At 50.8% G+C, this 12,373-nt stretch overlaps 1 protein-coding gene across 2 annotated transcripts in view; it reads right to left on the reverse strand.

Moving 5' to 3' along the window:
* Nucleotides 1–12,373, reverse strand: part of NMUR1 (neuromedin U receptor 1) — an 80,947-nt gene that overhangs the window by 50,738 nt on the left and 17,836 nt on the right. Inside the window, exon 5 of one of the 2 annotated variants that reach the window (XM_034955361.2) lies at nucleotides 5,130–5,216. In XM_034955361.2, the coding sequence (XP_034811252.1) occupies nucleotides 5,130–5,216 (87 nt within the window). Of the gene's footprint in view, nucleotides 1–5,129; nucleotides 5,260–12,373 lie in introns of both variants that reach the window. The other variant, XM_034955362.2, reaches the window with a different exon arrangement.

Consider the following 12,373-nt stretch of genomic DNA (forward strand, 5'->3'; position numbering starts at 1 on the left):
GAAACCTCGTCTCTACTGAAAATACAAAATTAGCCGGGTATGGTGGCGCATGCCTGTAATCTCAGCTACTTGGGAGGCTGAGGCACAAGAATCGCTTGAACCTGGGAGGTTGCAGTGAGCAGAGATTGTGCCATTGCACTGCAGCCTGGGCAACAAGAGCGAAACTCTGTCTCAAATAAATAAATAAATAAATAAATAAAGTCATCCTAAGTTGGGGGACCATCTGTACCGGCTTTTATGTTTAGAAAGTACTTCTTCTGGCTGGGCGTGGTGGCTCACACCGGTAATCTCAGCACTTTGGGAGGCCAAGGTGGGCTGATCGCCTGAGCTCAGGAGCTCAAGACCACCCTGGGCAACATGGTGAAACCCCGTATCTACAAAAATACAAAAAATTAGCCAGGCATGGTGGCGCATGCCTGCAGTCCCAGCTACTCTGGAGGCTGAGGCAGGAGAATCACTTGAGCCTGGAAGGCGGAACTTGCAGTGAGCCGAGATCGCACCACTGCACTCCAGCCTGGGCTACAGAGTGAGACTCCAACTCAAAAAAAAAAAAAAAAAAAGAAAAAAAAAGTACTTTTTCTTCCCCAGATCATGTATTTTATTTTTTAGTTTGCTTGTCTCTCTCTCTCTCTCGCTCGCTCTCTCTCCTTGCATTTACCTCTCTGAGCCATCTGGCAGTGAGAGTGAAGGGCTAACCCAGTATTTTCCAAATACTTAGCAATCGTCCCAGCACCATTTTGTAACTCAGCCCTCCACTGTCCCTGCTCTCTGCGTCCTCAAGGGCAGTCTCTGCCTGCTCCAAGCCAACACGTAGGGGAAAACAGCACCCAGGTCCTGCAGTCGCCCCCAAGCCAGCGCTCACACAAAAGCTTGAGCAAGCAAGGTGGGATTTTTGATGTTGTGGAGGAGGAGGCAAGGCATTTACCTTGGGGACCTCAACACAAACAACTTGAAAATCCCCTTGGCGTTTCTGTTCTCCCCAAGTCCCAGCTGCTCCACCCGGGGAGGCCTGACCTTCCCCCTTCCCAGCACTGCTGGCCTCACTGCTCACCTCCAATACCCCCATTTCCCAGGAACTTCCACTCCTCACCCCTCACTCCTGCAGAACAACTGGGCTCTACCGCAGCCCCTGCCCAAACCCAACCTCTTCCCGACAGAGGCCCTGTAACAGCATCCACCCTCCCTAGAAAGCAGGGTGGCAGCGTCCTTTGGAACTTGAGAATGCGTTTGGGTCCCCAGCCCCTACCCCTTGGGGCTTATTAACCTGTTTCTTCCAAACAAATCCAGTGTGTGTTCTAAGGGGAATTCCCACACCAGCTGCGAGTGCTGCTCCAGCTCCTGGATTTCTTACACATTCGGGGAGTGGGAGTACTGGGGAGACGTGGAATCTGGAGGTCCCCTAGAGGGCTGGTGATCAGAGGGGCTGCCCTGAGAGCTGAGAGCTGGGACAGAGCACCCTTTGGGACAGTCGGCCCGATGACCCAGGTTCCCAAGGACCTTCCCAGGTCCCCCCACCCCCGCACCGCCCCAAAGAGGCCTCGTTGGCAGGCAGGGGCCATGTGCACTGCCCTCCTCAAGGTGGGCGTGGCCATGGGGGCATGCAGACAGGGAGAGCAGAGCCCTGGAAATGTCCAGGCCCACACACCCAGAAGCAGCCATGGGAGGCCCAGTGGGTCCAGATCCCCGTGGCCACCCGGAGGTGGCAGCAGCTAGAGCAGGGACCACAGTAAGCAGTGCCCATCACAGCAGGTGGAGACAGAGAGTGGCTGCAGCAGGGACACAAGGCTGAGGAAGGGTGTGCCTAACTGTGATAAACAAAGTTCCGAGCTTCCCTAAAGGGTGTGCTGGTTCCACAACATCAGCCTGCGCAATCTTGCAGTAGTCGGGAACGTGGGCTAGACACGAAGCTCAAAGCCCTGCTGTCCTCTTTGCTGAGCCACGGTTTCCTCACCTGTAAAATGGGGATAATAACAGTACCTACCAGCCGGGCACGGTGGTTTATGCCTGTAATCCCAGCACTTTGGGGGGCCGAGGCAGGTAGATCACCTGAGGTCAGGAGTTTGAGACCAGCCTGGCTAACGTGATGAAACCCTGTCTCTACAAAATACAAAAATTATCCGGGCATGGTGGTGCACACCTGTAGTTCCAGCTGCTCAGAAGGCTGAGGCAGGAGGATCACTTGAGTCTGGGAGGTGGAGGTTGCAATGAGCCAAGATTGCACCACTGCACTCCTGCCTAGGCAACAAAGCAAGACTCGGTCTCAAAAAAACAAAAACAAAAAACAAACAGAAAAACAGCACCTACCACCGAGGGCTCTTGGGAGGATTAAGTAGTGCTTCGTCTGACAGTGTCCGGGGTCAAGACTCAATAATGGGTCACATCCTTAGAGGTTCTGTTAGCTCCCTGGGCTGCGTAACAAATGACCACAGACCAGGCACCTTACAACAACACAAATGTATTATCCCACAGTTCTGGAGGCCAGAAGTCCGCAGTGAAGGTGTCGGCAGGGCTGGGCTCCCCCTTGACTCTTCTAGCTTCTGGTGGTTCCAGGAGCTCTTGGCTCTCACTCCACTCTCCGCCTCTGTCCTCACAGGCCCGCCTTCCCTGTGTTGTGTGTTCTCCTTTCTCCTCTTTTTTTTTTTTTTTCCTGAGATGGAGTTTCACTCTTGTTTCCTAGGCTGGAGTGCAATGGCACGATCTTGGCTCACTGCAACCTCTGCCTCCCGGGTTCAAGCAATTCTCCTGCCTCAGCCTCCTAAATAGCTGGGATTACAGGTGCACACCACCACACCCAGCTAATTTTTGTATTTTTAGTAGAGACGGGGTTTCACCATGTTGGTCAGGCTGAACTCGAACTCCAGACCTCATGATCCACCCACATTGGCCTCCCAAAGTGCTTTGATTACAGGCATTAGCCACCATGCCCAGGGGTATCCTCAACTTAATTATATCTACAAAGACCATTTTGTCCAAATAAAGTCACATTCATACATCCCAGGAGTTTGGATATGGATCTATCTTTTAGGGGCCTCAATTCATCCCACTACAGATGCCAACTTACTGAATCGGTTCATCAATTCTCTGTTTGCTAGTGTAGACTGGGGGTCGGGGACGGCAGCTTTTGCTTTTTTGAATGTTGAGTCTTTCCATGCTGAATTTAAGTGAGGAATCTGGCCATAGGTGAGGGGCAGTGCCAAGGAAGGCTCTGCAGACGGGTGTGGGAGGGGCCTGTGGGAGTGATTTATGGACCAGTGTAGGCAAGAGTCTAGGGATGGAGGGTTCCAGCACCCAGAGCAGGAGGGAGGTGACCCGAGAGCTGCGGCCATGGCAGCCGGAGGAGCCAGAGTGCTCCCAGAGAGGCAGTGTGGTGGGGCCCCGCCACTCAGGTTCCCTGGGTGACTTTCAGGCTAGGGCTGCTGTTTCTCAGCGTCCCTTTGGTGGTTAGTCACAGGAAGCCCTGGTTCAACTGGCTGAAGCAACATGGAAACAATCACCTCCCATCACAGGAAGTCCGGTGGCTGGGTGGCTGCAGGCGCAGTTTGATCAAGGCTTTGCCCTGCTTTTCTGCAATCTCCCTGGTTCGGCCATTCTCTATGTAGGGCTTTTCTCAGACCAGATGCCCTCATGGTCACAAGAGGCCTAACTGGATATGATCATTTATAGGAGGAGAGGAAGACCATGACTTCCCGGGCCTCCTAATGAGTGAGGAAACCCCCCACGGGCTCCAGGGAGCCTCCCCTTGCTCTCACGACTCCACAGCCAGGACTGCATGAAGGCCCTGAGCACGGGCCTGAGCCAGTGATGCCCAGGGAAATGGCTGAGACCACAGGAACCCACCCCTGGAGCTAGACTGGGGCCAGGCCCCTGAAATATCTGAAAATCAGTGTTCTTTGTGGGGAGGAAGAGGATGGCTAGTACATGGCACCCAGGTCACCGAGTGAAATGGTGGAGCAGCAGCCCGTTGGCACAGCCCCAGCAGGGCCAGCCTCAAAATGAGGGGCCACAAGCTAAGAGCAGGTACCCAGGAAGAAAGGGCTCCTGTGCAGGCCATGGTGGTTTGCTGGGAGAGGGGCCCTGAGACCTCACTTCCCGGATGCTGGGGCTGGGGCACTTGGGGTGAGCACTGGAGGGCATGGACAGACAGGGAGATAGCAGTATCCACAGCCCCTCCTCCTCCCCTGCTTCCCCATGAAGGCTGCTATCTGGCTTGGAGGATCCTTTGATGGGGAGGGGTGGGGCGAGGCTGTGGGAAAGTGGGCCGAGGCTGGGAGCACCTCCTCTGCTTCCTTGGGTGAAGAGCCTGGACAGATGGGGCTCTGCTTCTGCCCTGATCACCCCCACCCTGGGTCTCCGATTCCTTGTTTGAAGACGGGGGGCAAGGGTGTCAGCTCTGTCAGTCCCCTCCTAGCTGTGGATATCACCACAGGCAGACGTTCACTACGAGAGAATCTTGGGCTCACTTGTTGAGAAAACTCCACCCCCCCCATTTTTTTTTTTTTTTTGAGATGGAGTCTTGCTCTGTCGCCCAGGCTGGAGTGCAGTGGCGCGATCTCAGCTCACTACAAGCTCTGCCTCCCAGGTTTGCGCCATTCTCCTGCCTCAGCCTCCCAAGTAGCTGGGACTACAGGTGCCCGCCACCACGCCCAGCTACTTTTTTGTATTTTTTTTAGTAGAGACGGGGTTTCACCATGTTAGCCAGGATGGTCTCGATCTCCTGACCTCGTGATCTGCCCGCCTCAGCCTCCCAAAGTGCTGGGATTACAGGCATGACCCCCTTTTATTTTTTTTAAATGTAAAAGCTGCTGTGTATTAAAGACATATAATCCCAGCACTTTGTGAGACCAAGGCGGGAAGCTCTCTTGAGGCCAGGAGTTCGAGACAAGCCTGGGCAACATATGAGACCCTGTCTGCCGCCACTGTATGACTTTGAACAGGCCTCCTTAACCTCTCCAGGCCTCGGTTTCCTCATCTGTAGACATCTGGAAAAACAGCAAGCCCTGCCTCATGAAGATGCTGGAAGAATTAATTGATTTGCATTTACAGAGCTTAACATTGTGCTGACTAGTGGAAGAAAACGTGTTCACATCTGGAGCTGGGATGACTTCTGGGGTGCAATAGGCACCACCTACCTGATGCCACTGCCAGGAGGCTCTTGGCTGCCACTTGTGGATGAACCACTCACACCAGGCAATGGCGGAGCTTCCGGTGAGAAAACCCTTCAAAGGACAAATCATCCATGAGCTCTCGACAGTAGGCAGCCTGTCCATAAGAGATGAACCATCATCACCATCCCCATCACCATCATTATCACCATCACCATCATCAATATTATTGTCATCACTATCATCATCATCATCACCATCACCATCATCATCACCATCATCATTTTTTTTTTTTTGAGATGGAGTTTCGCTCTTGTTGCCCAGGCTGGAGTGCAATGGCGTGATCTTGGCTCACCACAACCTCCGCCTCCTGGGTTCAAGTGATTCTCCTGCCTCAGACTCCCTAGTAGCTGGGGGATTACAGGCATGCACCACCACACCTGGCTAATTTTATATTTTTAGTAGAGACGGGGTTTCTCCATGTTGGTCAGGCTGGTCTCAAACTCCCGGCCTCAGGTGGTGCACCCACCTCAGCCTCCCAAAGTGCTGGGTTTACAGGCATGAGCCAACACACCTGGCACCGTCATCATTATTATCATCATCACTGGCATCACCATCATCACCACCATCAACCTCACCATCACCATCATTACCACCATCATCATCACTATCACCACCATCATCACCATCACCATCACCATCATCATCATCATCGCCATCACCATCATCATCATTATCATCACCATCACCATCATTATCATCATCACTATCATCATCACCATAATTATCATCATCACTATCATCACCATCACCATCATCATTATCATCACCATCACCATCATTATCATCACCATCACCATCATTATCATCACCATCACCATCATTATTATCACCATCACCATCATCATCATCACCATCACCACCATCATCATCACTATCATCCTCACCATCACCATCATCACCATCATCATCACCATCACCATCACCATTACCATCACCATCACCATCATTATCATCACCGTCATCATCATCATCACTATCATCTTCACCATCACCATCACCATTACCATCACCATCACCATCATTATCATCACCATCATCATCACCATCATCATCATCATCACTATCATCTTCACCATCACCATCACCATCACCATCACCATCACCATTACCATCACCACCACCATCATGCTGTCCAGCACTCTCCAGGGCACTGTGACCTCCATTACCTCCTTGCATTCTCACAACAATGCTTTCGGGAAGTGCTTGGTTTTTCCAAACAACCAATTCTTCAATTCTCTGACACTAACTGGGTGTTCTGCAATTCCATTCAATTCCTTCAATAACTACTCAGAGTTAGCACAGACCCCAGAGGCCAAGGGGCTTAGTCCTGCTTCAGATGACAGCCATAAATGGGGTCCCCTGGCTATATGCAATTCTGCCTGGCCATGCTGAGGTTCAATAATTTGCTAGAACAACTCATAGAACTCAGAAACATATACTTATGACTATGGTGTATCATAAAGGACACAAATGGCCAGACGTGGTGGCTCATGCCTTTAATCCCAGCACTTTGGGAGGCCAAGGCAGGCAGATCACCTGAGGTCAGGAGTTTGAGACCAGCCTGACCAACATGGTGAGACCCCATCTCTACTAAAAATACAAAAATTAGTCAGGCGTGGTGGTGCACGCCTGTAATCCCAGCTACTCAGGAGGCTGAGGCAGGAGAATCGCTTGAACCTGGAAGGCAGAGGTTGCAGTGAGCTGAGATCATGCCACTGTACTCCAGCCTGGGAAACAGAGCCAGACTCCATCTCAAAAGAAGAAAAAGAAGAAGAAGAAGGAGGAAGAGGAAGAGGAGAAGGAGGAGCAGGAGGAGGAGGAGAAGAAGAAGAAGAAGAAGGAGAAGGAGAAGAAGAAGAGGGAGGAGGAGGAGGAGGGGGAGGAGGAGGAGGAAGAAGAGGAAGAAGAAGAGAGCCTCTGTCCCTGTGGAGCTGGGGTGGCCTTACTCCCCGCACATGGATGTATTCAGCAACCCAGAAACTCCCCAAACCTCATTGCTGAAGTTTTCACTGGGGAGGCATGATTGATTAAATCGTTGGCTACTGGTAACCAAACTCATTCCCCAGCCTCCTGGAGGAAGGGGGAGGACGCGGGGCACAGGGGTGCTGAAGTTGCGCCAACCCTCTTCTCATCAAGGTGGTTGGTTCCTGTGGTGACCAGCCCCATCCTGAAGCTATGGGGTGGGGAGGCCCTATCAAGAGTCACCTCATTAGCATAAACTAAGATATGGTCAAAGGGGCTTCTTATGAATAACAAAAGACATTCCTATCTCCAACCTGGTGGCAGGTGCCTATAGTCCCAGTTGAGGTGGGAGTGAAACTGCCATTGCAAAATTATATCTGAGACACTGAAAGAGATCTGACCTAACCAACTCCATCTTGCTTCTAACCTCCAAGCTGTCCTTGTTCATTCCTAACTTTAGGAGGAGCTTTGTTTACAGTTTACAACAAAGACAGTAACAGCCCTTTCCCAAAATGAACCTCCTTCTTGCCTGGGGACTAGACTGCTTTTGTAGGACTAACAAATTAGCCAAAAGGTTAGAAATTATGGTTTAGGAGTCATGCAGCTGGAGGCTACAAGATTCTGACCCTTCCCACATTGCTACTGGGAATAACATCACTATTGTAAAACCTAAGATCAGTGCTTGAGATATCTTGCAGACCCTGCACTTGATGGATCAGCTGGCACCACACAGATCGATAAGCTGGCTCATCTAATCTTGTGGCCACCACCCAGGAACTGACTCAGGGCAAGAGGACAGCTTCGAATCCCTATGATTTCATCTCAGACCCAACCAATCAGCAATCCTGACTCACTAACTCCCCACCCACCAAATTATCTTTTAAAACTCTGACGCCTGAATGCTCAGGGAGACTAATCGAGTAATAATAAAGCTCTAGTCTCCTGCACAGCCAGCTGTGTGTGAATTACTCTTTCTCTATTGCAATTTCCCTGTCTTGAAATTGGCTTTGTCTAGGCAGCAGGCAAGGCGAACTCGTTGCGGGGGGTTACTGGAGGATCATTTAAGGCCAGGGGTTCAAAGGCACAGTGCACTATGATCACACCTGTGAATAGTCGCTGCAATCCATCCTGGGTGACATCAAGACTCGTCTCTATTAAAAAAAAAAAAAGATGCTCCTATCTATCACTCAAGAAATCTTAGGCCAAGCCAGGCGTGGTTGCTCACACTTGTAATCCCAGCACTTTGGGAGGCTGAGGCGGGCGGATCACCTGAGGTCAGGAGTTCGAGACCAGCCTGACCAACATGGTGAAACCCCATCTCTGCTAAAAATACAAAAATTAGCTGAGCATAGTGGAGGGCGCCTGTAGTCCCAGCTACTCGAGAGGCTGAGGCAGGAGAATCGCTTGAACCCGGGAGGTGGAGGTTACAGTGAGCCGAGATGCCCTCCAGCCTGGGCGACAAAACAAGACGCCGTCTAAAAAAAAAAGAAATGTCAGGCCGGGTGCGTTGGCCTGTAATCTCAGCACTTTGGGAGGCCGAAATGGGCAGATTACTGGAAGCCTGGAGTTCAAGACCAGCCTGGGCCGGGGAGGCAGAGGCTGCAGCGAGCCGAGATTGCACCACTGCACTGCAGTCTGGGCAGCAAAGCGAGGCTCTGTCTCAAAAAATAAAAAGAAATTTCAAAGGTTTTTGGAGTTCTGTGCCAGGGACCTGGGACAAAGACCAAATATATACTTTGTATTACACCAAAGGTAAGGACTATTATTATATCCATTTTACAGTTAGGGGAACTGAGGCACAGAGGTGTTAAGTAACTTGCCTTACATTACACAGCTAGCTATAGCAAAGACAGGATTTGAACCCAGACAGCCAGCTCCAAAGGCCACATGTTAGCCACAAAACTAGAATGCCTTGCTCTGTGGGACTCTGGGGAGTCGTGGGGTGTGGTCCTCCTCCACAGGGAACCCTGAGGGTTGCCCCCTTCAGAGGGCAGGGCAAACAGCCACCCCACTGGGAGAAAGAGCATAATCAGACTCAATGCTGTGCGGGGAAACCGTGATTCGTTGTGGGGGAACAGCCCTGATTTGTAGCCACTTTCAGTGGTGAAAATAATTCCACCAAAGCTGACGACACTGAACTCCAAGTTGGGCACAGAGATGCACAATCACCGGCCGCCAGCCGACTGCAACACACACCACGCACAGCTCTGTGGGGCTGGGGACTTTGCTGGGTGTCCCCAGTAGGTCCGTGGTTCTAAGAGGGCAGCTGCTTCCACCGGCGTCTGCATGACAAGCAGAAGCTTCCTTCCACTGTCTTAGGCTTTCAGCCCCACTCAGGGCCTGGACTGAGAGGACAGCCTTGCCCCTCTCCAGTTTGGTGGGCAGCACCTCGCTGGATTCTCGAAGTGGACTCTCCCCTCTCAGCCAGCCCACCCAGGGCCCCGCTTGTTTGCTAAATGCTCCACACACGGCAATCTGGATGGCACCCTGAGGCCACGGCTGTGTCTTCACAGGGACACCCCTGTCTAAGTCCACCCTTCTGGAACATGGGGGTCTCCCATTCTTTCTAGCTCAGCTAGGTATTTAACCTACTGTGGACCACATTTTATCCAGCATTTCTGTGTGTTTGAAGAGAGTGAGAGTGTGTGTGAGGGGGTATGTGTGTGTGCACTGAGATAGCAGGCTTCCCACTCACTCAGTCCACCATATTTCTTAGGGTGATTTAAATTTTTATTTATATGTAGTCATTTTTGCTTCTATGTATCTTCTAATTTTTTTTTTTTTTTTTTTTTGAGACAGAGTCTCACTCTGTTGCCCAGGCTGGAGTGCAGTGGTGCGATCTCGGCTCACTGCAAGCTTTGCCTCCCAGGTTCAAGCCATTCTCGTGCCTCAGCCTCCCAAGTTGCTGGGATTACAGGCGCCCACCACCACACCAGCCAATTTTTGTATTTTTAGTAGGGACGGGGTTTCATCAGGTTGGCCAGGCTGGTCTTGAACTCCTGACCTCAAGTGATCCACCCACCTTGGCCTCCCAAAGTGCTGGGATTACAGGCATGAGCCACCGCGCCCGGCCGTTTTCTGATTTTGTTAACAATAATCAGAACTTCTTCCGGACATTTTGCTCTATTTCCTGCCAGGCTTTCCCCCAATAAACAGCCTTTCTTGCACATGTCTGTCATTATCATTTAGTGGAGTTTATGTTTCCAGCCCAGCATCCAGTTCACAGTTCACCTTCTTTTGGTAACAGCACCCCAGTTTTCCTCCTGGGAACGATTCCACTACCTTCCACAGGCCTTATGTTAGGGTGGGGCCGCACCCCCCCGCAACCACGCCAGGAGTGGTTGCATGACCCAGGCCTGAGCAATCAGGATGCTGTAGAAATTGCTTCTGAGACACGCCAGGAGCCCACGAGCCTGTCCCGAGATTTGCCGAAACCGCAGGGGACCAGCATCTCTTTGAACTGGCCTGAGCTGTTAGGAAGGATGCCTGGAGCGCTAGCAGCCTCCGCATGGAGGAAATCCCCCTGAAAATCTAGCCATCAATGACAAAGGGAGCAAAGAGAAGAGAAAGAACCAAATCCCTGACAGTGTCATGAGCACCTGCTGTGTAGACCCTTTCCTCCAGGCTTTACAGGTTCCTGTGAGCCAAGAAATTTCTTGATTTTTGTTATTTTTGCAGAAGTCAATTTGATTTGGGTTTCTATAGCTTCCAGCTGAAAGAGTATGGGCAAATAAATACACATAGTGTGCATAAAATATTGCATCCTGCTTTTTAAAATATTTTATTTTTTGAGACAGGTTCTCACCCTGTTTCCCAGGCTAGAGTGCATTGGTGCTATCCTAGCTCTCTGCAGCCTCAACCTCCCAGGTCAAGTGATCCTCCTGCCTCAGCCTTCTGAGTAGCTGGGACTATGGGTGCATGCCACCACACCTGGTCCTAATTTTTTTATTTTCGTATTTTAATTTTATTTATCTATCTATTTATTTATTGACGCAGTAATAAATGTTACCCAGGCTAGAGTGCAGTAGCATGATCTCAGTTCACTGCAACCTCTACCTCCCAGGCTGAAGTGATCCTCCCTCCCACCTCAGCCTCCAGAGGAGCTGGGACCGCAGGTGCACACCACCACGTCCGGCTAATTTTGTTGTTGTTGGAGAGATGGGGTTTCTTCATGTTACCCAGGCTGGTCTCCTTCCACCCGCCTTGGCCTCCCACATGCTGGGATTGCAGGCATGAACCACCATATCTAGCCTTATTTTTTGAGATGGGGTCACACTCTGTTGCCTAGGCTGGAGTGCAGTGGTGCAATTACAGCTCACTGTAGCCTCGAACACCCGGACTCAAATAATCCTCCCGCCTTGGCCTCCCAAAGTGCTGGGACTACAAGTGTGAGCCACCATGCCCAACCTCCTGCTTTTTAAAGTAACATTATATAACAATCTTTTTCCATGTTTCTGTAGAGGCTTTATACAGCTTCATAATATTCCATAAACTGAGTTTACCCTAAAATAAGAGTATTTAATTATTTAATTCGAGAGTCATTCTCCCCAAGAGAAGGGAGTTGAGGGCCAGGCACGGTGGCTCATGCTTATAAATCCCAGCACTTTGGGAGGCTGAGGCAGGCGGATCACCTGAGGTCAAGAGTTCGAGACCAGCCTGGCCAACATGGCAAAACCCCATGTCAACTAAAAATACAAAAATTAGCCGGGCATGGTGGCAGGTACCCGTAATCCCAGCTACTTGGGAAGCTGAGGCAGGAGAGTTGCCTGAACCCAGGAGGCAGAGGTTGCAGTGAGCCAAGATCACTCACGCCACCGCACTCCAGCCTGCAACCTGGGGGACAAGAGTAAGACTTCATCTCAAAAAAAAAAAAAATTAGCCGGGTGTGGTGGCAAATGCCTGTAGTCCCAGCTACTTGGGAGGCTGAGGCATGAGAATCGCTTGAACCTGGGAGGCAGAGGTTGCAGTGAGCCGAGATCATGCCACTGCACTCCAGCCTGGGTGACAGAGTGAGACTCCATCTCAAAAAAAAAAAAAAAAAAAAAAGAGAGAGAGAGAGAGAGAAAGGAATTGAAAAGAAAGCAAAGGCAAATTATTTGAGACGAATTTCCTCTTATGAGAACTACTTAATAAAGGTAGAGAACTCTTTTTACAAGATGATGCCAAAGGCAAAGAAGGAAGCTCTTGCCCCTCCTAAAGCTGAAGCCAAAGCAAAGGCTTTGAAGGCCAAGAAGGCAGAGCTGAAA

Source organism: Pan paniscus, chromosome 13 (genome assembly GCF_029289425.2).
Source record: "Pan paniscus chromosome 13, NHGRI_mPanPan1-v2.0_pri, whole genome shotgun sequence".
Taxonomy (NCBI): domain Eukaryota; kingdom Metazoa; phylum Chordata; class Mammalia; order Primates; family Hominidae; genus Pan; species Pan paniscus.